The sequence below is a fragment of the Conger conger genome, chromosome 5 (assembly GCF_963514075.1).
Source record: "Conger conger chromosome 5, fConCon1.1, whole genome shotgun sequence".
Classification (NCBI taxonomy): Eukaryota; Metazoa; Chordata; class Actinopteri; order Anguilliformes; family Congridae; genus Conger; species Conger conger.
The window spans coordinates 42655700-42679475 of NC_083764.1; the positions used below are offsets into that span (position 1 = coordinate 42655700).

The 23776-nt window shown below is 47.0% G+C and overlaps 2 protein-coding genes across 3 annotated transcripts in view; one reads left to right on the forward strand and one right to left on the reverse strand.

Annotated features, from left to right (window-relative positions):
* LOC133128873 (F-BAR domain only protein 1-like) overlaps nt 1-4633 on the forward strand; it is a 53981-nt gene extending 49348 nt beyond the window's left edge. The window contains exons 22-27 of the mRNA XM_061242678.1: nt 89-244; nt 775-907; nt 1297-1493; nt 2274-2338; nt 2660-2827; nt 3997-4633. Coding sequence (XP_061098662.1) covers nt 89-244; nt 775-907; nt 1297-1493; nt 2274-2338; nt 2660-2827; nt 3997-4025 — 748 coding nt within the window. The 3' untranslated portion in view covers nt 4026-4633. The remainder of the gene's footprint in view (nt 1-88; nt 245-774; nt 908-1296; nt 1494-2273; nt 2339-2659; nt 2828-3996) is intronic.
* Nucleotides 4634-6428: 1795 nt separating this feature from the next.
* The window catches only part of LOC133128110 (DNA-binding protein RFX2-like), a 39943-nt gene continuing 22595 nt past the window's right edge, over nt 6429-23776 (reverse strand). For both annotated transcript variants that reach the window (XM_061241408.1, XM_061241410.1), the window contains exons 5-16: nt 23549-23730; nt 23026-23145; nt 21538-21659; nt 20734-20852; nt 15833-15945; nt 14239-14390; nt 12383-12480; nt 11063-11212; nt 8817-9025; nt 8376-8529; nt 7262-7298; nt 6429-6668 (exon numbers count right to left, since the gene is read on the reverse strand). In XM_061241408.1, coding sequence (XP_061097392.1) covers nt 6544-6668; nt 7262-7298; nt 8376-8529; nt 8817-9025; nt 11063-11212; nt 12383-12480; nt 14239-14390; nt 15833-15945; nt 20734-20852; nt 21538-21659; nt 23026-23145; nt 23549-23730 — 1581 coding nt within the window. In that variant the 3' untranslated portion in view covers nt 6429-6543. The remainder of the gene's footprint in view (nt 6669-7261; nt 7299-8375; nt 8530-8816; nt 9026-11062; nt 11213-12382; nt 12481-14238; nt 14391-15832; nt 15946-20733; nt 20853-21537; nt 21660-23025; nt 23146-23548; nt 23731-23776) is intronic.

Consider the following 23776-nt stretch of genomic DNA (forward strand, 5'->3'; position numbering starts at 1 on the left):
ATGTATGTCTGTATGTATATATGTATATATGTAAATATATACGTGCAGACATGCATATAATTAAATCACTCTTCCCCTGTAACTCCAGCTGCCTGGTGAAGATAACAGGTGACCTCACCATGTCCTTTCCCGCCGGAATCCTGCGAATCTTCACCGCCAACCCCAACGCCCCCGTCCTCAGCTTCCGATTGGTCAACATCGCTCGCGTGGACCACTTCCTGCCCAATCAAAAGCTGCTTTACAAGTAAGCTCCAGAGTGAGGCCCAGAGTAAGCCACGTCTCCAAAACCCTTCAACCTACAAGATAAAGTGCAGTCCGTATGTATTTGGACAGTTGGTAAAATTTAACCTTTTTTTTTCTCAGCCTCATAACGGCTTCCTTGACTGTCATTAGCACAACTGTGGGCCTCATGTTGACAAACAACAATAACAGACTCCAAAGGAAATAAAAAACATAGACTCAAAACTAGATACTGAAAGCTTTTTTATACCTGCACTAAGGCAGTGATTGAATACACCTGACTATTCAGAAGCAGCTGAGAAGCCAACTGTCCAATTACTTTTGGTCCCATAAATGAATATGTCCGATATGGACGTAAATACCCTCAAATGAAAGAGGACAGTCTGCACTTTAACATTTATTGTTTTATTTCAAATCCAATGTGCTGGACCCTTGAGCCAAAAGAACCAATTTGTACCAATTGCCCAAATACGTACGTACTGCACTGTACTTCCCATAAAGTAGAAAGCTGCTATTTCTGTTTGCTTTCTTCAGTGACCCCTCCCAGAATGATCCGGACAACAGGGACTTCTGGTTCAACATGCAGGCCCTGAATCTGTATCTGCAGAGAGAGGCTGAACTCAATCCCCAAGCCTCTTACTATAACGTGACTCTGCTGAAGTACCAGGTGAGATATCCTAGTTGTATTGCGTTCACTTATTATTCACTATGTTAATGTTTATTGATATTGCTGTCAGACCTGGTTTAAATACGTCATTGTTTTAGATTCAAATGAATTTCTAAAATTTGCTGAGCTTGCCTGGTGGAACCTTTTTTAAATATTCTCAAAAAGTGCAAACCCTGCCTTCTGGTCCTCTTGGTTGGCTCAATTGCACCAGGCAAGATGAATCAAGAATAGAAAAGTATTGAATTCAAAATAACCTGATTGCTGTATGCTACGGCAGTAAGTACTTGTATACGGCAGTAAGCATGTATTTCTTGCCAATAAAATAAAAGATGAAGAACTGTTTCCCAACTTTTGTGTGTGCTGACAGTTTTTGTTTCACTCTCCTGTAGTTCTCCTCCCAGGACCCGGGCAGCGCCCCCTTGCTGCTGTCTGCGGAATGCCAGCGCAGTGGCACGGTGACCCGCGTCTCCCTGGACTACCACTGTTGCCCGGCGACCGCTCCGGCAACCCAGCTCACAGGCGTGCAGGTCATGATGGCCCTCGACCACACCGCCACTGACCTGCAGTGCCAGCCCTCGGCCTCATGGTGAGACTTATTGTGTTACTGTGATATTACTATTTAGCATAATATTTATATGTATGCTTTGGCAACAGTTACATTTGAATTTCATGCCAATAAAGCAATTTGAATTTGAGAGGGTAGGAAGGGGGGAGAGAGATAGAGAAAGAGAGAAGGGTGGGGGGCAGAGAGAGTGTAGGGAGGGGGAGAGAGGGAGGGCAGGAAGAAGAGACAGATGGTATGAGCAGGGCCGTCGCTAGTGTGGTGAATAGTGGTGAAGATTCTAGGGGCCCACAGTTTGAGAGGGCCCATGTGTTTTATTAAAAAAGGGGGGCCCAGAATTTCTATCTACACCCCTGGGTAGGAGAGAGGGAGGATGAGGGCAAGGAAAGAATGGAAGAGGAGAGAGGGAGGGGGATATAGAGGTAGAGCAGGAGGGGGAGAGATGGTGGGAGAGGAAGAGGAGGAGAAAGAAGGTAAGAGGGGATAGGAGAGGGAGGGAGATAGAGGTAGGACAGGAGGGGGAGATGGTGGGAGAGGAAGAAGGGGAAAAAGGAAAGAGAATGGAAGGGGGGAGAGCAGGAGAAAGGATATGAAAGAAAGCAAGAGAAAGGGATGATGAGAAAGAAGAGGAAGTAGAGAGGAAGATGGGTAAAAAGGACAGGAGAGACAGACTGAAACAGAAGATAGTAGTTGGTAAGAGGTAGGCGTGATGGGGATTGAGGGAGGGAGTGAAGGAAAGGTTATAAATTAAACCGAACGGACGTGTAGAAAAACTGACACCACTCTTCCTCTCCTTTTCGACAGGAATACGGAGGAGAGACGGTTACTGTGGAAACTGCCGAGCCTATCCCCCACCAACCACAGCAAAGGTCACTCTTTCATCTCCCAGTCAGTCACACGTATAAATGTCCTTGCTTCTTCCTGAATCCTCCCACAGCCACAGAGGCTGATTAGAAACAGGAATATCTCCTCCCTCCGACGATCCCTTTTTCTCCCAGGGTCTGAATCCGCGTGGGCAACGCCAGTAAAGTGTAATTAGCATAAACGCGCACGGCGTGTGGGCGAGAGAGGGGGCGGCGGAAGACGGGAGATATTAATACGCGCCTCGTTTTTTCGGTTGTGACGCGCTTTGTGCGGGAGGGTTCCGGCGGAGAGGAGTTTTTAATCGGGTCTTCCGCCCCCCCCCCCAGGCTCAGGGACGCTGTGCGCCAGCTGGCAGTGTCTGGAGGTGCCCCGCGGGCCCCCGCCCAGCCTCCTGGTGCAGTTTGTGGGGTCCGGGGCCACCCTGTCGGGCATGGACGTGCAAGTGGTGGGAGGCCGGTACCGCATGTCGCTGGTGAAGAAGAGGTTCGCCACAGGTAAACGGACACACACACACCCACACACTCTCACACACACTCTCACACACACTCTCACACACACTCTCACACACACTCTCACACACACTCTCACACACACTCTCACACACTCTCTCACACACTCTCTCACACACTCTCTCACACACTCTCTCACACACTCTCTCACACACTCTCACACACACTCTCACACACACACCCACACACTCTCTCACACACACACACACACACACACTCACACACAGACACACACCCACACACACTCACACACATTTATTTATAAACCTTTATTTATACATAGTTGGTTGAGTGCGCACGCTTGCTCTTTTGCACACACCCACGCACACGCTCACAGCCATGCAGACTACACACAGCTTGTGGAAAACCTGCAAACGCACACACACACAAATTCACTCATGCGGAGTTCACCAGCATCACTACACACAGCTTGTGGAAAACCTGCAAATGCACACACACACACACATTCACTCATGCGGAGTTCACCAGCATCACAACACACAGCAGGAGGAAAACCTGCAAACACACACACATTCATACGCAGCTGTGCAGCCCACACCAGCACAACACAGCATGGGTAACACCTACAAATGTGCACACACTTCTCCCGAGTCGTTCAGGATTTTACAAAAACTACTCACGGTGAGATGTGTGGGGTCATTTGTAGGACAGCCAACATGAGCCATTTCCTGGTCTCCCCATGCAAGTGGGGGTTCAATTCCCTACCATGACACCTTCTGAGCTGTGATTTCGTAAACCTCTTTACATTCTCCTCTTGGAATAAAGCAAAACATACAAAAGGCAGGCAGACTGACCACTCTCCTTTTGATAAAAAACTGACAATGAAACTTGTCTTAGACTTTGTTGGTTTGGTAAAGTATTTTCAATATGAACACTAAGGTATACATGAATGTAGAGAAGCTAGAGCAGTGGTCTTCAACCCTGGTCCTGGAGAGCTATAGGGTCTGCTGGTTTTCGTTATTACCCTACACTTAATTATCAGCTGATAATTATCAACTCACCTTAACGGGTTACCTGGGTCTCAACATGGTGCTGATTTTAAGGTGAAAGCAAAAACCAGCAGACCCAGTAGCTCTCCAGGACCAGGGTTGGAGAGCACTGAACTTGAGTGTTTCTCTCTCTCTGTTCTGCAGGGAAGTACATGGCCGGCTGCTCGATCTGAGCGGAAGAAAAGCCTCCTGGGAGCTTTCAGAATCCAAACGCACTTTCGTTTATTTCCTCCGGACTCCACCAGGAGCCCAAAACCCAGATCAAGGGACCATCACACACCGAGGACGTCACGTCCACTGTCCCACTACCCGGTCCCCACCTTGTGAGGGGGGGGGGGACATGCACTTACCTGGGACCATCACACAAAAACTAGTACTTACCTAGAGTTTTTCTTCATTGGCTCACAGTTCAGAAACCCTGCCCCTTCTTTGTGAGAGTGTACTTAATTATTTTTCTTGTGCTTTAAGCAATGTGAATTGTGTGTGCCTTGGGTGAAGATCTTGACTTGGGGGAAACCATGGATGTAACCAATTGGCATGGACTAAGGAATGTGTACATACAAATATGTCTCATACATATGTACCTGGACTGGAATTGCCATGAAAACTGCATTTTTTAAATATTTATATATTGCAAAAGGTAGATGCAGTAGTTAGTTACGCAGATGTGTCTGGGTTGTAGAGTACGTGTGAAGTTCTCATCATGCAGGCAAATCGTGTGAATCGGTGAAAGATTCGTTCAGGTGAGACTAATAAAACTGCCCATTTTTTTCAAAGACAACATTTAAATGTTACCCTTTTTTTTTTTTTTTTTGCCCAAGCAGAAATTTCATCTGTTTTTTTGTTTTTATTTACACCAATTTATTTAGACAGTGCGACTGGTACAAAATACAATTCAAATGGTTGCAGACCACTGTCAGCCTTCCAGCAAGTAAAGTGTAGTCAAGAACAGGTTGTAAAAATAAACATTCAACATACTCAGAGTAAGAATCAGAACTAGACCAGTAGAAAATAAACCATCATCCCAGGTTTTAAACAGCATTAAAAAACATTACGTTCAATTACATTAAGAAACGATGTTCCCCCTTTGACTAGTGCAAGCTAAAACACAAAGGCTGTTTTGGTAATGACAAAACATGAGGAAAATGGTTAAATTATTCTCTGCACATTAAAGTAGTGTTCATAAATAGCCATGTCAGGAATCTGCCTGAACGATATGTGGGAAGGGTCTCTGGAACTGAAAACTGAAGGTCAGGTCTCTGACCTTTTAGAACAACCTGCTGTGTTTTAGCCTGTCGTACCCTTAAAATGGCGTGTGATTTCCCGCTGTGCAGTTAGCCAGCCTGCTGTTAGCCCGCCGCGGGTTTACCCTGCAGCAGACATAGCCTGTCGCGCAGTTAGCTAGCAGTACAGTTCATTTATGTGTAGCGGCTAACCTACAGTACAGTTAACCTGCTGTGTGGCTTCACACTGTATGGTTAGCCTGCCATATGGCTGTGTAGTCTAGTCATTTCATGTGAGGGAGAGATGGCCTCAGTTACTACTGTAAATTCTTCAACAGCTCAAGATACATGTACAGTACAAACATTTGCGTTTGGTTTTATAAACCCCTTTCACCCTTTACTTCATATTAGACAGTTGCTACACTACATGGACCATGTATAAAAGGAAATTTAGAACAAAGGCTATTCCAGCCTTTCGGTTTACTATAGCGGGTGCGGTTCAACTTCGCATAGAATACAGGAGACATGAACTTTCTGAACTTCCTTTTGAGCCCCCAAATAAATGTTTCATGTTATTTATTTTTAATTTTTTTAAGAGGAAGGGCTTGGCGCCCTCGATAGCTGACTGACGGGTTTGAACAGAACCGGGAGAAACGGGCCCACCCACTGGAGACCCTGCCAACACAGGAGAGGCGTCGTCTGGAAACAGCGATGAGCACAGAGCACACAGCCAATGAGAATTCCCAGACGTGTGGACAGGGAGAACGCAGAGTCCTCCCACCGAGCGGGCGGGCGAGCTGTCGGCTCACAAGGCCCGGGGGGACAACCGTGCTTCGGAACCTTCCGGAGTGCAGTGTCACACCCCCAGAGGTGTGGGGGCAGGGGCTGGTATTACTGTGTGTAGCTGTGTGAAGCAACCATCCACCCATCACCTAAGCTACAAGGTGATGTGTGGATGGAGGCTCTGAAACCATACATTTCTATGTGTGGTTTCTATAAACATCAAGAGGCACAGCAGAGGCCGGAGTTTCTGTGGGTGTGGGGGGGAGGAGGGAGTTAATATCTCATAAAGGCACTGGAGCAGCACTACAGCACAGCTGGAAAAGTGCCACTCAAAGAGGCCACGTGTGTCCTGCTGAACTTCAGGTCTGTGCCAAGTTCTTCCGTTCACGATGTAAAACTCAGCCTGGGAAATGGACCGAGGCTGGAGCGTTACTGTCCAGCTAAGACAAAATGTCCTCACAACATTAGTGAAATGTGTGGTCGCCGTTATAACTTTGCCACAACACTGTAGCAGTTTTGTATTAGCTGGCCTGTAACCCAGAAACGCCCAGAATCTTCCAACAAGAGTTGTTTCCCCCCCCCCGTAAAGGTATCGAAAGCTCCCGTCAGGGGAACTTGAAAAGTACGCAGTGTCCTGAATGCGTGACTCGACTTGGGTGGTGGCGGGATGTGTGTGTGTGGGGGCTCAGATCTCCTGTAGCGAGTGGTTCATCTCGATCCTCTCCCTCTTGACCGGTAGTTCCCCGGGGAGCCCAGAAACGTCTCCGTTGCTGCTCAGCTCCCCAATATCGCCGGTGAAGTGAGACGTGTCTGTCAGAGGAGAGACGGGAGGCCGTGAGGGTGGTGTTCCTCTGCAAGTCACTGTGACTCATTTCATGCTCTAACGTTATTGAAATTGAACCAAGCTAGAGATTTATTTTTATTTAACTGGGAAGTCAAAATCTCTTTTTCAAGGGAGACCAGCCCAGGACAGCAATACATACAATTAGTATTGTTTTACATACTAATATATATAAAACAAAACACATGTGGGCTAGTCAGCCAGTTAACTAGCTAGCTTGTTTACTCGCTTGGGTTTTGTGCTTGGCAACAATAGCCAATAAATATTGCTAACAAATAAATAAGCAGTGCAAATGTCTGCGACAGGCATATTGCCTTTGGAGTGGCGTTAGCGTGATCTAGCTAGCTGGCTAGCTGGGAGGCTGGATATGCCAAATGAGAAGAGGCCGGTGACGTGTGATTGGCTGAAGGGGAGGGTGGGAGCGAGATGACTGAGTCTGGGGAGGTTATAGATAATATACTCCAAGTGCAAATCAAAATGACCTACACTGAACTTCATGCTGATGAAATTGGCAGACTGTGGAAAATGAATGTGGCTTTCATGCAAGAGCTGGACTCCTTACCTTTATCCATGAGGGTCATTGAGCTGAGGTCACTGAACTGTAATAGAGAAGAGAACAGACCGTCAATCAAATATGACCCGGTACCCGCACATTATGCCACCACTCGAAGAACAATTTAAAAGTTGATCCCACATCTGAACTTTTTCAGTTTTTATTTAGATCTTATTATTACTTTAATCGAATGGTCAAAGTGACACTATGGCCAGCGGCACTAACTCAAAACTTGGCAAAAGTCCCAGGAGAGAATGGGATTCTAAATGATGGGTTTCCTGAATCTGCTTGACTGCTATGCATCATTCTAAGTGACATAAAGGCCATTTCTACATGTACATCAGAAGTGTTCAACGTCGTCCTCCTAAACTGCAAGGACAGCAACTTTAAACCAATGAGCAGTAAATCTGGACTTTTCAGGTAAGATTTTTGACAGTTCAAAAGTAAGCCAGTCACCAGAAGTCAGCATGTAGATGATCGTGAACCGTTACTCTCAAACCTGCAGAGGCTAAATAATGGAATTCACGGTCATGGCTATCTGCTTTGTGTGCCAATAGGTAACTCTTGCTACTGATGGAATGTTTGGAAAATATCAGTTTAAATTTTACAATGCCAACTCCAATTTCTCTGCCAATCATTTAGGATTAAACTGATATTTTTTCAGAATATTTCCATTGGTTTGCATTAATGACATTTTGGACACCACGCCTACCCTACCAATACTGCAGACCACTCAACAATAAAGTTGACCAATTTTTATGGGTACAATACTCCACAGACCTGGGTCTAAATACGTAATTGTTTTGGATTCAAATGTTTCTCTGTGCTTTACTTACTGAGCTTGTCTGAACAATTAGACCTACGAAATGCTCTCAAAAATGGCAAACCCTGCCTTCTGAACCTCTTGGTTGGCACCAATAGCACCAAACAAGATCAATCGAGCACAGAAAAATATTTGAATCCAAAACAAAGACATATTTGATCCAGGTCTGCAACACTCGTTACCACTGGAAACGTCACACAACATACTGAATGGACATTCCAAAGTGGAATAAACGCAAGTAATGTATGCTAGCCGCATAGCGTAGCACTCCGCTGCATGAATCATCCCCCTGACCCTCACCTCTCCCATGACGGCGATGGGCGTCTCGCCGGTTGCCTGGGCGACGCGGTGCTCCACCAGGTAGAACATGTACTCGTCGTAGAGCAGGCGGATGAGGTGGAAGGAGCCGAAACTGGCGGCGCTGCGTAGGGTCAGGTCCCGGATCACCATGGAGCTGTGGGGGTGGAGGGGTGGTGAGGCGTGTGAGTGTGTGTGTGTGTGTGTGTGTGTGTGTGTGTGTGACTCAAGGACTTTTACACACAGCATGAGATGAGACCAGCACACTCTCAACATAAAAAAACCTGGGCAATATTTCATATACACCTGTCGAGAGTTGGCGACTTGGAAAATGATTTGTTTTATTTTCAAGAGCTTCAAGTCATTCTTGCATTTCGTTTTTCACTTTGTGAGCTTTCAAGGATTTTGCAGGGACACGTGGCCTGAATGGTTAAATGGGTGTACCTGTAGAAGGACCATTTGAGCAGGAACTGGCGCGCTGCCTTGGGGAAGCTGGGGCTGCCCTCGTGGGGCTTGAGGACCTGGTTGACCACGCTGTCCAGCCACAGTGCCCACTGGTCCAGAGAGCTCTGTTGCTGCAGCGTCACCTTAAAGTCCTGCTCCAGACGCTGCACCATGGCCTCGTTACACTGGCACACCCACGAGGCCTGCTCCTGCAGCACAACACACACACAGCCTGAGGATACGACACACACACACACACACACACACACACACAGCCTGAGGATACGACACACACACACACACACACACATACATACACACACATACACACACAGCCTGAGGATACGATACACTTACACACACACTCACACACAGCCTGAGGATACGATACACACTCACACACACACACACACACACACACACACACACACACAGCCTGAGGATACAATACACACACACACACACACACACACACACACAGCCTGAGGATACGATACACACACACACACACAGCCTGAGGATACGACACACACACACACACAGCCTGAGGATACACACACACACACACACACACACACAGCCTGAGGATACAATACACACACACACACACATATACACACACAGCCTGCGGATACAATACACACACACACACACACACACACAGCCTGAGGATACAATACACACACACACACACATATACACACACAGCCTGCGGATACAATACACACACACACACACACAGCCTGAGGATACAATACACACACACACACACACACACACAGCCTGAGGATACACACACACACACACACATACACACACAGCCTGCGGATACAATACACACACACACACACACACACACACACACAGCCTGAGGATACAATACACACACACACATATACACACACAGCCTGCGGATACAATACACACACACACACACACACACACACAGCCTGAGGATACAATACACACACACACACAGCCTGCGGATACAATACACACACACACACACACACACACACACACACACACACACACACACACACAGCCTGTGGATACAATACACACACACACAGCCTGAGGATACAATACACACACACACACACACACACACACACACACAGCCTGCGGATACAACACACACACACACACAGCCTGAGGATACAATACACACACACACACACACAGCCTGAGGATACGACACACACACACACACACACACACACACACACACACACACACACACACACACAGCCTGAGGATACAATACACACACACACACACATATACACACACAGCCTGCGGATACAATACACACACACACACACATATACACACACAGCCTGAGGATACAATACACACACACACACACACACACACACACACACACACACACACACAGCCTGAGGATACAATACACACACACACACACACACACACACACAGCCTGAGGATACACACACACACACACACACACACAGCCTGAGGATACACACACACACACACACACACAGCCTGAGGATACACACACACACACATACACACACAGCCTGCGGATACAATACACACACACACACACACACACACACAGCCTGAGGATACAATACACACACACACACACACACACACATATACACACACAGCCTGCGGATACAATACACACACCCACACACACACACACAGCCTGAGGATACAATACACACACACACACAGCCTGCGGATACAATACACACACACACACACACACAGCCTGTGGATACAATACACACACACACAGCCTGAGGATACAATACACACACACACACACACACAGCCTGCGGATACAACACACACACACACACAGCCTGAGGATACAATACACACACACACACACACACACATACACATACACACACACACAGCCTGAGGATGCAATACACACACACACATATACACACACACACAGCCTGTGGATACAATACACTTAAACACACACATGCACACACACACATATACACACACAGCCTGAGGATACAATACACCCACACACACACACACAGCCTGAGGATACAATACACTTACACACACACACGCACATATACACACACAGCCTGAGGATACAATACACACACACACACACATACACACAGGCTGAGAAAACAACAGCCACAGACACACTGAGAAAATAACACACAGCCTGAGGATGCCACCCACACACTCGCAGGCAGCACGTTGTGCAGACCGTGGTTCAGGCTTGTGTGACGGATTACCTGCACGTTGGTGAAGTCCACTCGGTTGAGGTCGCTGAGCATCTGGTTAATCTGCGAGGTGTTCTGCAGTACAGCGCGGGCCGCTTGAGCCAGGTGATTCAGAGATGTGTACCTGCGCAACGTCTGCGCAAACGCACTCACTACCGCCACCTGCAGCCAGAAGGAAGAGGGCTCAACGCACGCTAACGCTACCACAGGAAACACACTGCCGCATCTCACACGCTAATGCTACCATAGGAAACACACTGCAGTGTCTCATACGCTAACACTACTACAGGAAACGCACTGCAGCGTCTCACATGCAAACGCTACCACAGGAAACGAACTGCAGCGTCTCACATGTTAACGCTGTCACAGGAAACACACTGCCGCATCTCACACGTTAACGCTGTCACAGGAAAAGCACTGCAGCGTCTCACACGCTAACGCTACCACAGGAAACACACTGCAGTGTCTCAGATGCTAACGCTGTCACAGGAAACGCACTGCAGTGTCTCACACGCTAACGCTACCACAGGAAACACACTGCAGTGTCTCACACGCTAACGCTGTCACAGGAAACGCACTGCAGTGTCTCACACGCTAACGCTGTCACAGGAAACACACTGCAGCGTCTCACACGCTAACGCTACCACAGGAAACGCACTGCAGTGTCTCACACGCTAACGCTGTCACAGGAAACGCACTGCAGTGTCTCACACGCTAACGCTGTCACAGGAAACGCACTGCAGCGTCTCACACGCTAACGCTGTCACAGGAAACACACTGCAGTGTCTCATACGCTAACGCTACCACAGGAAACACACTGCCGCATCTCACATGTTAACGCTGTCACAGGAAACACACTGCAGTGTCTCATACGCTAACGCTACCACAGGAAACGCACTGCAGTGTCTCATACGCTAACGCTGTCACAGGAAACGCACTGCATTCGGTCTCATGCTAATGCGATCACAGGAAACACACTGCAGCGTCTCACACGCTAACGCTACTACAGGAAACACACTGCAGTGTCTCACACGCTAACGCTGTCACAGGAAACGCACTGCAGTGTCTCACACGCTAACGCCGTCACAGGAAATGCACTGCATTCGGTCTCATGCTAATGCGATCACAGGAAACGCACTGAACGCGGTCTCACACACTTACACAGTCACATGAAACACACAGCGTGTCATCTCAAACGGCAAAACCGTGCCAGAAATCACACCGCACGCCGTCTCACACGCCAACTCTGTCCCAGAAATCGCGTGGACGACAGATAAGTGAGCACACACCGCGTCAGGGATGCCAGGCGGGGACAGAGGGGGGGACGGGTACCTTGGTACGAACAATCTCCTGGGGGAAGTGGCTCATGGCTGCGGTCAGCCAGGACTCCAGGCTCTTGGCGAAATTGCGGATGGCTTGGGTGAGAGTGCCTGGGGTGGGCGACAAAGAACACGGAGCGGCGCTAGAACCAACCGGTCCAATAAACCCGTATTTCACATTGCATTCACTTCCTGAGCAGGTGCCCGATCGGCGGCGTGTCTTATCCAGTTACACGGCCGAACGCACGGCTAAGCAGCACCTGACCGCTCGAATCACGTCAGTGTGCAAAACCCAAGAAGAAGAGATGCACAAACTGAAAGGGTAGCGGTTTTTGGGAAGGATAACAAGGCTATCCTTTTGTGATAGTGTTATAGGTATAGCTGGGTAAACAGTTTATCGGTGTAGCGGTATTTACTTTGGCTACAATACAAACTGTTGGTTGGAGAGGTTAACATTATGCTTTTTGATGATAAACTGGCCTTCTGTGTGGACTTGGTGATACTGCACTTTATTCCTGAGAGCTAACGTGATATTCTCCACTTATGTACATAATTCTCAGTAAGTGTAAGTAGGAGGAAGGTAATGTAATATAGCTAGTTAGTTCTGTTGATGAACTTCAAACAAATAAATTATATAAAAATATATTGACATGACCAAGTTAAAAAACAGTGGGTCCAAACAATATACAATCGTTATCTTTGCTAATACATATGTTTTTAATGAATAATAATGTTCCAAAACACATGCACAAGATTTTCTCATCTTTGTTTTGAAAAAGTAATCTAAGGTCTTGACAGTTATGCTTGAATTTTGCAAGTTTCTTGGGTCTGGGGTTAGAATAGTACATGTTCATTTTGTATAACATTGTCACAAAGGCACACGCTGTTCAGGTGGCATGCGGCTCCACTTCACTAGTTCAGTCCACAATCTGAGATGACAAAGGGGAACCTTGTGAATGTAACCCGCAGACTGTCCTCAATACGAGGTCTATTATTTGTGTAAAGTGGATGTACGTGAGAACATGCATGACAGTTGAAGCTGGTAATATAAGAGACTGGAAAATAGACCAGGAAGTAGAGCAGGGATACTCAATCTTGCTTAGAAGGGGCCGGTGTGGGTGCAGGCTATTGTTCCAACCAAGCAGTTACACACCTGATTTTTACTTAAAGGGGCTCTTTCTATTCTCTTATGTTTCACCTCCTAATTCCATGAGTTGCTCCTTTCCCTGCCCCTAGCTCCACTCACCGGGAGAGCCAGGAATAAGAGGAGAGAAAACAAAGTGAAATCGAGAAAATGCGAATTAGAATTAAAATGGAATGTCCTTGCTCCTTCAAATGACACTTCAAAGCCATATAGTGTATGCATGGCAAATGGGGAGAGGTGGATCCACAGGTTGATCATTTATACGTCACGCATTCAGAAAAAGCTTTTTCTTCGCTCAAGAAACGTTCGGGAGCCACCTTACTTCCAGCTTCTGCCTCTTCAAAGGAACATTTAATTTAATTAAAGATGGTGGACCTTCATCGATTTCCATGTCAGGCAAAGAAAGGGAGGTGACAAATAAGCAATTGGAAAGAGCCCAAGGTCCTTAGCAAAGACTAATGGTTAATTGGTAGAATGAGGTGTGTAATTGCTTGGTTGGAACAAAAGCCTGCACCCACACCAGCCCTTTCTGGGAGAGACTGAGGCTATGGTCGAAACTGCATACTTAGCACTACAATTCAATGAAAACAAGCCTGAAATTTAGTGCAGGTAGTATGCTATTATGCGGTTCTGGATGCAGCCTCAGTATCCCTGAAGTAGAGAAAGCAGGGGAGAAGCTGTGGAAGGTGAGACGGAAAGTAAGATGGCGGAGAACGGGCACTGACTGGGAACGGGGCGGAGCACGTCGGGAATGAGGATCTCCACCAGGGCCTGGTACAGGACGTGGTCACAGCTCCGCATCCACTGCATCACCGGCTCATACCGGCACAGGGCCACCAGCTGCTCCTGGGACAGGGGCCCCTCCGCTTCCCCCTCGCTGCACAGCGACAGACAGCCTCAGCTCGCTGCATGCTTACCCGCTAAGTTAGTCACAACCAGTCACAGCCCTGCAAGTTATGGTCACAACCAGTCACAGCCCTGCAAGTTACGGTCACAACCAGACACAGCCCTGCAAGTTACGGTCACAACTAGACACAGCCCTGCAAGTTACGGTCACAACCCTGCAAGTTATGGTCACAACCAGTCACAGCCCTGCAAGTTACGGTCACAATCAGTCACAGCCCTGCAAGTTACGGTCACAACCAGACACAGCCCTGCAAGTTACGGTCACAACCAGACACAGCCCTGCAAGTTACGGTCACAACCAGACACAGCCCTGCAAGTTACGGTCACAATCAGTCACAGCCCTGCAAGTTACGGTCACAACCAGACACAGCCCTGCAAGTTACGGTCACAACCAGACACAGCCCTGCAAGTTACGGTCACAATCAGACACAGCCCTGCAAGTTACGGTCACAATCAGTCACAGCCCTGCAAGTTACGGTCACAACCCTGCAAGTTACGGTCACAACCAGACACAGCCCTGCAAGTTACGGTCACAACCAGACACAGCCCTGCAAGTTACGGTCACAATCAGTCACAGACCTGCAAGTTACGGTCACAACCCTGCAAGTTATGGTCACAACCAATCACAGCCCCGCAAGTTACAGTCATGACCAATCACAATCCTGCAAGTTCATCATTACCAGTCATAGCCCAGCAAGGTAGTTACGAAACAGATCCTCCACATATGTTACTGTCGCAACAGACCTCTTAAGTTACAGTCACAATCATACACAGTCCTGTATAGAGTTACAACCGTAACAAACAGCCCTGAGTATTACAGCCGTAACCAAACACTAAAAATACACATTACCCTTCAAGCAAACTTAAATTAAGTTATGACAAACAGATAATCCTCTGGACAAATTCAAATTACTATCACAATCACAGCCCTGTATGCCAGTCACAACCAATCACAGCCCTGTAAGTTACAGTGTCAGGCAATCACAGCCCTGTGAATAACAGTCACAGTCCCGCAAGTTAGTCTCAAAACATAGACCCAGAAGTTAGTGAAACCACCATGTATGTTGAATTTGAATGTGGTGTATGCTAAGTATTACTTGTTTTTGTAGTATGCGCATTACTTTATTTATTTATTATTAAGTCTTCATAAAAAATACACACTTCAATGCAGATTGCTCATCATAGTATCAGTGACATGTGCGGTGTACACTGCGATGTGACTGAGTGGATCAGAAGCAGGCCTGCGTGCATTTGTGTGAGTGAGATAATGTGCTGAATGAGTGACAGTATTATTCACAGAATCATTCTCTAGTTCAGAAGGTTCTCTTCCCATGCTGCAATGGGAATGGAGTGTATGAAACCAATAGCATTTGCTGCAGGGAGAGCAGGAGCTGAAGATCAGTGCAGTCTCACCTGCTAGGCAGAGGGGTGCCTCTGTCACTAGATGGTGCTGCTGAACACCAGAAGGTCTGCCACAGCTTCTCGATGTAGTGGAACTGCAGGTTCATCACCACGTCCAGAGTAGCCTGGGAGGGCACACAAACACACACAATTACATACTAATCTTTATTTGGATAGCACTTCTCAAAACAGTGTTACAAAGTGCTTTACACAGAATGAAATACAATGTGATTCAAATACAAAACACGCACATATAAAAAAGGTACAAAGAATAACAGAATAAGCAAGCTAAAAGCAGCATAAAAGAAGAATAAAAGGGGAATAAAATAAATAAACCAAGACTAAAAGAATGAAAATGCTATCCAATAAAAGTACATTTTAAAGGAATACTATGCAGAATTGTAGGCCTCGATGCAACCCATTGTTTACATAGATAAGAAATGTCTACGCTCCCCATTTTCGACCCTGCGCGTTGACACTCCCAAGATGATTCTGGCTGTTGTGGACTACGGTGTGATAGCAATGAGCCAATAAAACCAGGGTCTAATACGATTCGTAAAACATCTGCTTTAATAGTCGCTTTCCACACAAGCCATGTCGCTAGCTTTTTAACTGACGTTAAATTAGTGGTGATACTAGCTATTGCCAACACAAATACATTTCAGTCAGCTCTAGCAAACCTGCCTGAAAGGGAGCACAATAGTTTAACATAAGCATGCATACTCACAAACGCATAATTAAATTGTCGCTTATATATTTATCAAATACCTCAAGTCTGGGAGTCCTGTCAAGGGCAAGAAATAAGGCGGTAGAATCTCCCAAAAATATAAGCAATAGTTCTGCGTAGTGGGACCCAGCAATTATGGCCCGCCAGCTGAAGTACGAAACAAATATAATTGGCTAATAATGGCAGCTATCTACTGTAATGCTACCGAACGCTAGCCAGCCCTTTAACGGTTAGCCACCAAGGCTAATTTCTCGCAAACCTAACTCAACACTGTAGTAGCCAATACATACACGTCTCCTCTTGTCCTGCTTCTGGATCATAGAACATATGAGTTCAGTGTATTGGACAAATGCTTTTCAGATGCAGCACAAAAATTAAAAAACGCCCAGAAGCTGCCCGAGGAGTTTTTAGAATGACAAATTAAAGTAGACAAGCAAGGTATTGGGCAGAAGTGAACACAGACACAGGTTGTCAGTGTATCACAGTAATGACTGAGCATGTTTGTTTTATGATATTTTCAAGGTGAAAATCCTGCATAGTATGCCTTTAAGAAGTGATTTAAAAGACTGAGCCAGGTTCATATTCCCAGACAGGCTGCTCCAAAGCACTGGAAGCCTAAGAGCCGATCACCCTTGACTTTAGACTTTGGAGTCACAGTATCGCACAGGTAGAATCACGTTCCCCTGTCAGCATTACATAAGACATAACTTAATACATGCTTTCACATGGACTGTTATGTACTGTCTGTACTATATACACTCAGGGAGCACTTTATTAGGTATTTATTAGTTATTTTTCTAATAAAGCTTCTGCTGCTGTAGCCCATCCACTTGAAGGTTTGACGCATTGTGTGTTCAGATATGCTCTTCTGAATGCTACTGTTGTAATGTGAGGTTATTTGCATTACTGTCACCTTCCTGTCAGCTTTGACCAGTCTGGCCTTTCTCGGTTGACTTCTCTCATGAACAAGGAGATTTTGCCTGCAGAACTGCTGCTCATTGGATGTCTTTTTGTTTTTCGCACCATTCTCTGCAAACTCTAGAGACTGTGAAAATCCAAAGAGATCAGCGGTTTCTCAGATACTCAAACCACCCTGTCTGGCACCAACAATCATTCCAAGTCACATTTCTTCCCCATTCTGACATTTGGTCTGAAAAACAGCTGAACCTCTTGACCATGTCTGCATGCTCTCACCCATTTAGTTGCTCCCTCTTATCTCCTTCTGACTTCTCTTTATGTTTTCACACCGAATGGAAACTTTGTTTTAGCAGCCTGGTGCAAGAGCACCTCCACAGTGACCACACATTCCTCCTCAGAGAGTCTGACCTCTAGCTTACAGAGCGCAGGGCAAATGGATGCCCCGCGTCACTGACAGCCCCCTGACAAATACAACGCACCTGCAAAGTCAGGCCCAAACGCTGGAACAGGCCACGCTTTTCATAGGCCTGTTCACTTCAAAGGAGAGTCAAAGACACACAGCGCCCAAAAAGGCTATCAACGTGAGGACTGCCAGAGCGACACACGTTCAAACCCTTTCACACACAGGCATGTACACAACAATAACACTAATAGCACACTCTGTGTTCGAGTGAATTAACTTGTAGATGTCCTATGGTCTGGCGGCACGGATGGTGCAGTAGGTAGCACTGCCGCCTCACAGCAAGGAGGTCCTGGGTTCGAATCCCCGTCGGCCTCTCTGTGCGGAGTTTGCATGTTCTCCCCGTGTCTGCGTGGGTTTCCTCTGGGTACCCCGGTTTCCTCCCACAGTCCAAAGACATGCAGGTTAGGCTGATTGGAGAATCTAAATTGCCCATAGGTATGAGTGTGTGAGTGAATGGTGTGTGTGCCCTGCGATGGACTGGCGACCTGTCCAGGGTGTATTCCTGCCTTTCGCCCAATGTATGCTGGGATAGGCTCCAGCCCCCATGCGACCCTGTTCAGGATAAGCGGGTTAGGATAATGAATGAATGAATGTCCTACGGTCTTAATCCCGTTTTCCTGGTCAAATTACTACAAACGTATCTCTTTACTAATTATCTCCCCACCTCAACCGGCTAAACAGTCCAATACACTTTCGCAACTGACCTACCTGGTTCAAATAAATTAGGTATTTTTTTAAGACTGACAGAAGAAACCTGTGGTCATCAAATTCCATTCAGTTAACACTCGTCTAAGGCGTAAAATTCACAAGTTTGAAAGCAGTAAATGTAATGATTCCGAAGGAGGTTTCAAACAAGAGATTTGTTCCACTACTGGCCTGCTAATGCTACCAAAAGCTTTGCCCAAAGGAGCAGATTTATGAGTTCCACTCGCTTCAACCCAGATCTAACTGGAGCTCACTGGCATCGAACATTCCTCATGCCACGTTTAAAAGCTTGTTCTTTCCAACACGGTCCAAGGCTGCTACACAGAACACTCCATCTCCATACTGTCAGATTGGGCTGGAAATTATCACAGACAATTAGATTACAGCATCCATATGATGCAAACCAGCAAGCCTGCACAATGTCTACTAAAAACTCACACAGAGAACAAAATCCAATTTCATTCGATTTTATTTCTATGGCGACTCAAACATGCAGCCCTTCTCATGACGACACTTTACAGGAACACAGGAAAGACCTGGCCTGCACCCCAGAAATAAAAATACCAGCAAGCAACGTACTTCTCCCTTCACAAAACCCATTATAAAAAAAACACTTAAACAGAGGCGAGGAAACAACACTTTCTGGTGGGAAGACATCTCAGGACAAGCCCAACTTAGAGGGAAGCCCATCCTCTGCTGGCCAGCACAGTGTCAGGATTTTAGCCGGGCGAAATGGAAATGGGAAATATAATTTTAATAATCTTAGTTTAATAATCGTTGTGGTTGGTGGATTTACGGCCCAGGGTATTAGACTAGATCTGTCTTGTCACTAAAAGGTAAAAAGAAGAAGAAGAAGAGGATGATGCATCTACACAGAACAGGGAGCCAGAGACCTTTGTTTATAACATCAGCAAGGCCCTTAGTCATTAGCAGACCCAGGACTATGAACGTTATGTTTCGTCCTCCAAATTGAATTGTCATATTTTTTTTCAAACGATTCTGGAACCACATCCGCAAAAGCACGGCCCTGTTCTAGCAGAAACGCGTACCGCGAGGAGGGCTCGGAACACGTAGCGTTACAACTTTTCCGTCAGGCAGCAGGTGTTTTGCTTGGCCGTCCAGACGAGGCCTTGGAGAGCCGTGCAAGCCTGTCTCTATTAGCTGTAATCCTCTCCAGACGCGGGCCATCTGGCAGGACGTTTGGCCGAACCTCGGCAACGCAGGCGCGCAGTTCCTGTGATGTATCGTCGCTTTCCCACCCCCCCCCCCCCCCCCTCTCCGTCCGTCTCCATGGCAGCCTTATTTACAGCTGCCGCCGGCGACGGTTCAAACGCGGAACTCGGAGCTCTCGCCAGAGTTTGAGCAAGCCCCCGACTTTTGACCCCGCGCGGATGAATGTGCGCTCAAAACAAATAGGTGAAGGTACTATATCACTGCCGTGGCAGTGCACAGAGCTGTTATTGAGCAATATACTGAGCTAAAGCAAACGTAGGCGCCCTCAAGAACTGAATGCCATTTAACACGAGCAACAACTGAAACAGTGCTGCAAATGAGACAGGGCATGCAAAGTCAAGACAAAGAGAAATTAAGTGTCCAGGAGATAAAACACATACACACACACACACTCACACACACTCAAAACACACACTAGCACAAGTACACACACACACACACACACACATTCAAAACACACACTAGCACAAGCACACATACACATCCTAATGCACACATATGCACAAACGCACACAAACACATGTACACATGCTCGCAATCAAACACAAACACGCATAACTCTCGTACGCACACAGAAAATTGTGATATTCTGGGACAAAGCTAGATAAGCAGGGAATGTCAGAGGGCTGAAGGAGGATATATTATCTGATTATCCATTACAGAAAATCCAGGGCGAGATTGTGGTCTGGATCCCATCAACATTTGCCCCTCATTTCTTCTGCACAGAAACGGTTAGGAGAAGCCGGTCTGGGGACGGCTGAACTGGCTGAACCCATGTCAGGACGAAAGCTGACAGGACCCAGGCCTGTGTGTGTGTGTAGTGATTTGGGTGCCTGGGGTTGGGTGGAGTGGGGGTTAACGCCGTACCTCACAGTGGTCCCTGTACAGGTTCTGCAGTTTTTTCAGGTCGTTCGCCACGATGCCGTCGGGAAGGGGGTGGGAGCCCGGGTCCGGCGTGGGGAACGGGGGCAGGACATGGGACACATCTGCCAGAAAGAAAAAAGAAAAAAGTGGTCCTCACTCCTGATCCTGTTGAGTCACGGGGTGTGCTGGCTTTTGTTGTTACTCAGCACTTAATTGATCAATTAAAGCAGTTAATTACATAGTTAGTTCACGTGGTGAAAACAAAGACCAGCACAGCCTGCAGCTCTCCAGGACCAGGAGTGAGGAACAGTGGGATAAACCCACACTAACAAAACACTGAAATGGGAGAAGCAGGTGGTTTCCGACCACCCAGGCCAACCATTTCTAGCACTGTTAGTGAACTAAAAACAGGCTGTGCTGAACCCTGTACTGAATACAGAACCCTGTACTGAAGCCTGAACTGAAGCCTGTACTGAATACTGAAGCCTGTACTGAATACAGAACCCTGTACTGAAGCCTGTACTGAAGCCTGTACTGAATACTGAAGCCTGTACTGAATACAGAACCCTGTACTGAAGCCTGTACTGAAGCCTGAACTGAATACAGAACCCTGTACTGAAGCCTGAACTGAAGCCTGTACTGAATACTGAAGCCTGTACTGAAGCCTGTACTGAATACTGAAGCCTGTACTGAAGCCTGAACTGAAGCCTGAACTGAATACTGAACCCTGCACTGAAGCCTTTACTGAACCCTGTGCAGAAGCCTGTGCTGGCTCAGGCCCTGTGGGCACGGTGTCCCGGCTCTTACCGATGTACTGCTGGTGGTGCTGGCTCTGGGAGGACTCGGTCTGCTCGGGGGTGCTGCTGAGGTGCTGGGGGCCTCCGGACAGGCCGTAGCCCATGCTGTCCATCCTCTGCAGGGGCTTGTACCTGCACACAGGACGGAGCACAGGGCAATGCAGCGAGTGCAAACCAGGGGGGTGCAGGGGGGTGCTCGACACCCGACCCCGTTGCCACTCACGGACGGTGCAGTCCGTAAGTATTTGGACAGCTGTATTTCAGTTATTTTGGCCCTGTACTCCAGCACATTTGAACTGAAATGACACAGTGAACATGAGGTTAATGTGCAGACTGCCACAATTAATTTGAAGACATTTACATCTGTCTGGTGTGCCCTTTTTACACACAGTCCCTCCATAGCCCCTGCCCAAAAGTAACTGGACAGTCGGGTGTTTTCAATTGGAGTACAGAGGCAAAAGAACAAAAATTGGACCACCGTCCAAATACTTATGGACGGCACTGTACTTAAGCGCACACTCGTAGGCTAACGTGCACGAACACAGGCCACTGAACACTCCTGCTTATTACAAATCAAATAAAGCAAATAAAGCAAATGGGATAAAGAGCCTGACTTCAACTCAGCAGAGCTGCAGGTCATATCCAGGGGTGAGGCAAAGCTGTCCCTTTGAGGCAAAGCAATTACCCTGAATAACTCCTGTAGGAATGGAGAGTGAAGACCACGGATCTAATTGAGAACGTGGGAGAAGTAAATATACTTACTTTATTATGTAGACCTGTAGACCAGCTTGTTAATACAAATATTTAGTCCGCCAATCATGTGGCAGCGACTGAATGCATAAGAGCATGCAGACATGGTCGAGAGGTTCAGCTGTTCTTCAGACCAAATGTGATCCAAGTGACTTTGAACACTAGTGCCAGACTGGGTGATTTGAGTATCTCAGAAACTGCTGATCTCCTGGGATTTACGCACAACAGTCTCTAGAGGTTGCAAAGAATGGTGCAAAAAACTAAAAACATCAAGTGAGCGGCAGTTCTGCGGGCATCTTGTTTTAATGAGCGAGGTCAGACAAGAAGGGCCAGACTGGTCAACGCTGACAGGAAGGTGACAGTAATGCAAATAACCACGCATTACAACAGTGGTACGCAGAAGAGCATCTCTGAACACACAACACATCAAACCTCTAAGTGAGGGGTGTCAAACTCCAGTCCCGGAGTGTCGCAGTGTCTGCTGGTTTTTGGTGCGCATCAGCACGAGAGATGAATTTCAAAAGTCTTTCATTGGCTAAAGAGTCCACACACCTTGTTCTCAAGGCCTTAATCGGCTGCTGATTGAAAGGAAACCACAAATACCAGCAGACACTGCGGCTGTCCAGGACCGGAGTTTGACACCCCTGCTCTAAGTGGATAGGCCACAGCAGCAGAAGACTAATAAATACCTAATACAGTGCTCCCTGAGTGTATATGAAGTGGCGTATGGGTGGACAGAGGCTCTCACCTCCGTTTCTGGTGCACAAACTGCTGCCTCATGGCCATGTACTGAGAGTCCTCCTGCAGGCGGTTGAGAGGGGAGTCAGGCTTCAGACGGATGCCGTAGTAGTGGTACTTGGAGTTCCCCCTGAGAGAGACAGAGAGGAGAGTCTGTTCAATCTGCATTCTCCCCACTCAACTACACTGCTTTTTATTTAGCAGGAGCTTTCATCATAAGCGACGTAAAAAAAAATAATTAAAAAAAGTGCACGCCATACTCCTTGAACTAACTACAGAACAGGTCGGATGAGATACAATTCGTATAGAATCAGTTGTAAAGCAATGAACATAGATCTAGTACACAAGGCCAAGTCTAAGTAATATGCTTGAGTAGGTAAGCCCATTTTAAATTTCTGTTTGCTTGACAAGCACATTGTACATATTTTTGTCTTTTTTTAGGAAATAGTAACCTAATAGAAATAAGATTCTGAGTCTATATATAAGACTAAAATAAATGTTGAGACTGATTTTTTTGTTTGTGCAGTGCAAACCTGGTTCCCAGCCGGCGGGTCTTCAGGCCCATGAAGACAGAGCGGATGAGCTTGCCGAAGGAGGCGGCGTTAGCGGGGTCTAGTTTCTGCTCCTGACAGTGGCGCAGGTAGTGGTAGTACAGGGAGCTGCGTGGCAGGCTCACCCCCTCCGCCGTCTCGTAGTTATCCAGCAGCCACTGCAGCTGAACAGAGCGCACAGCACAGACTGAACATCCAGCGCTTACACAC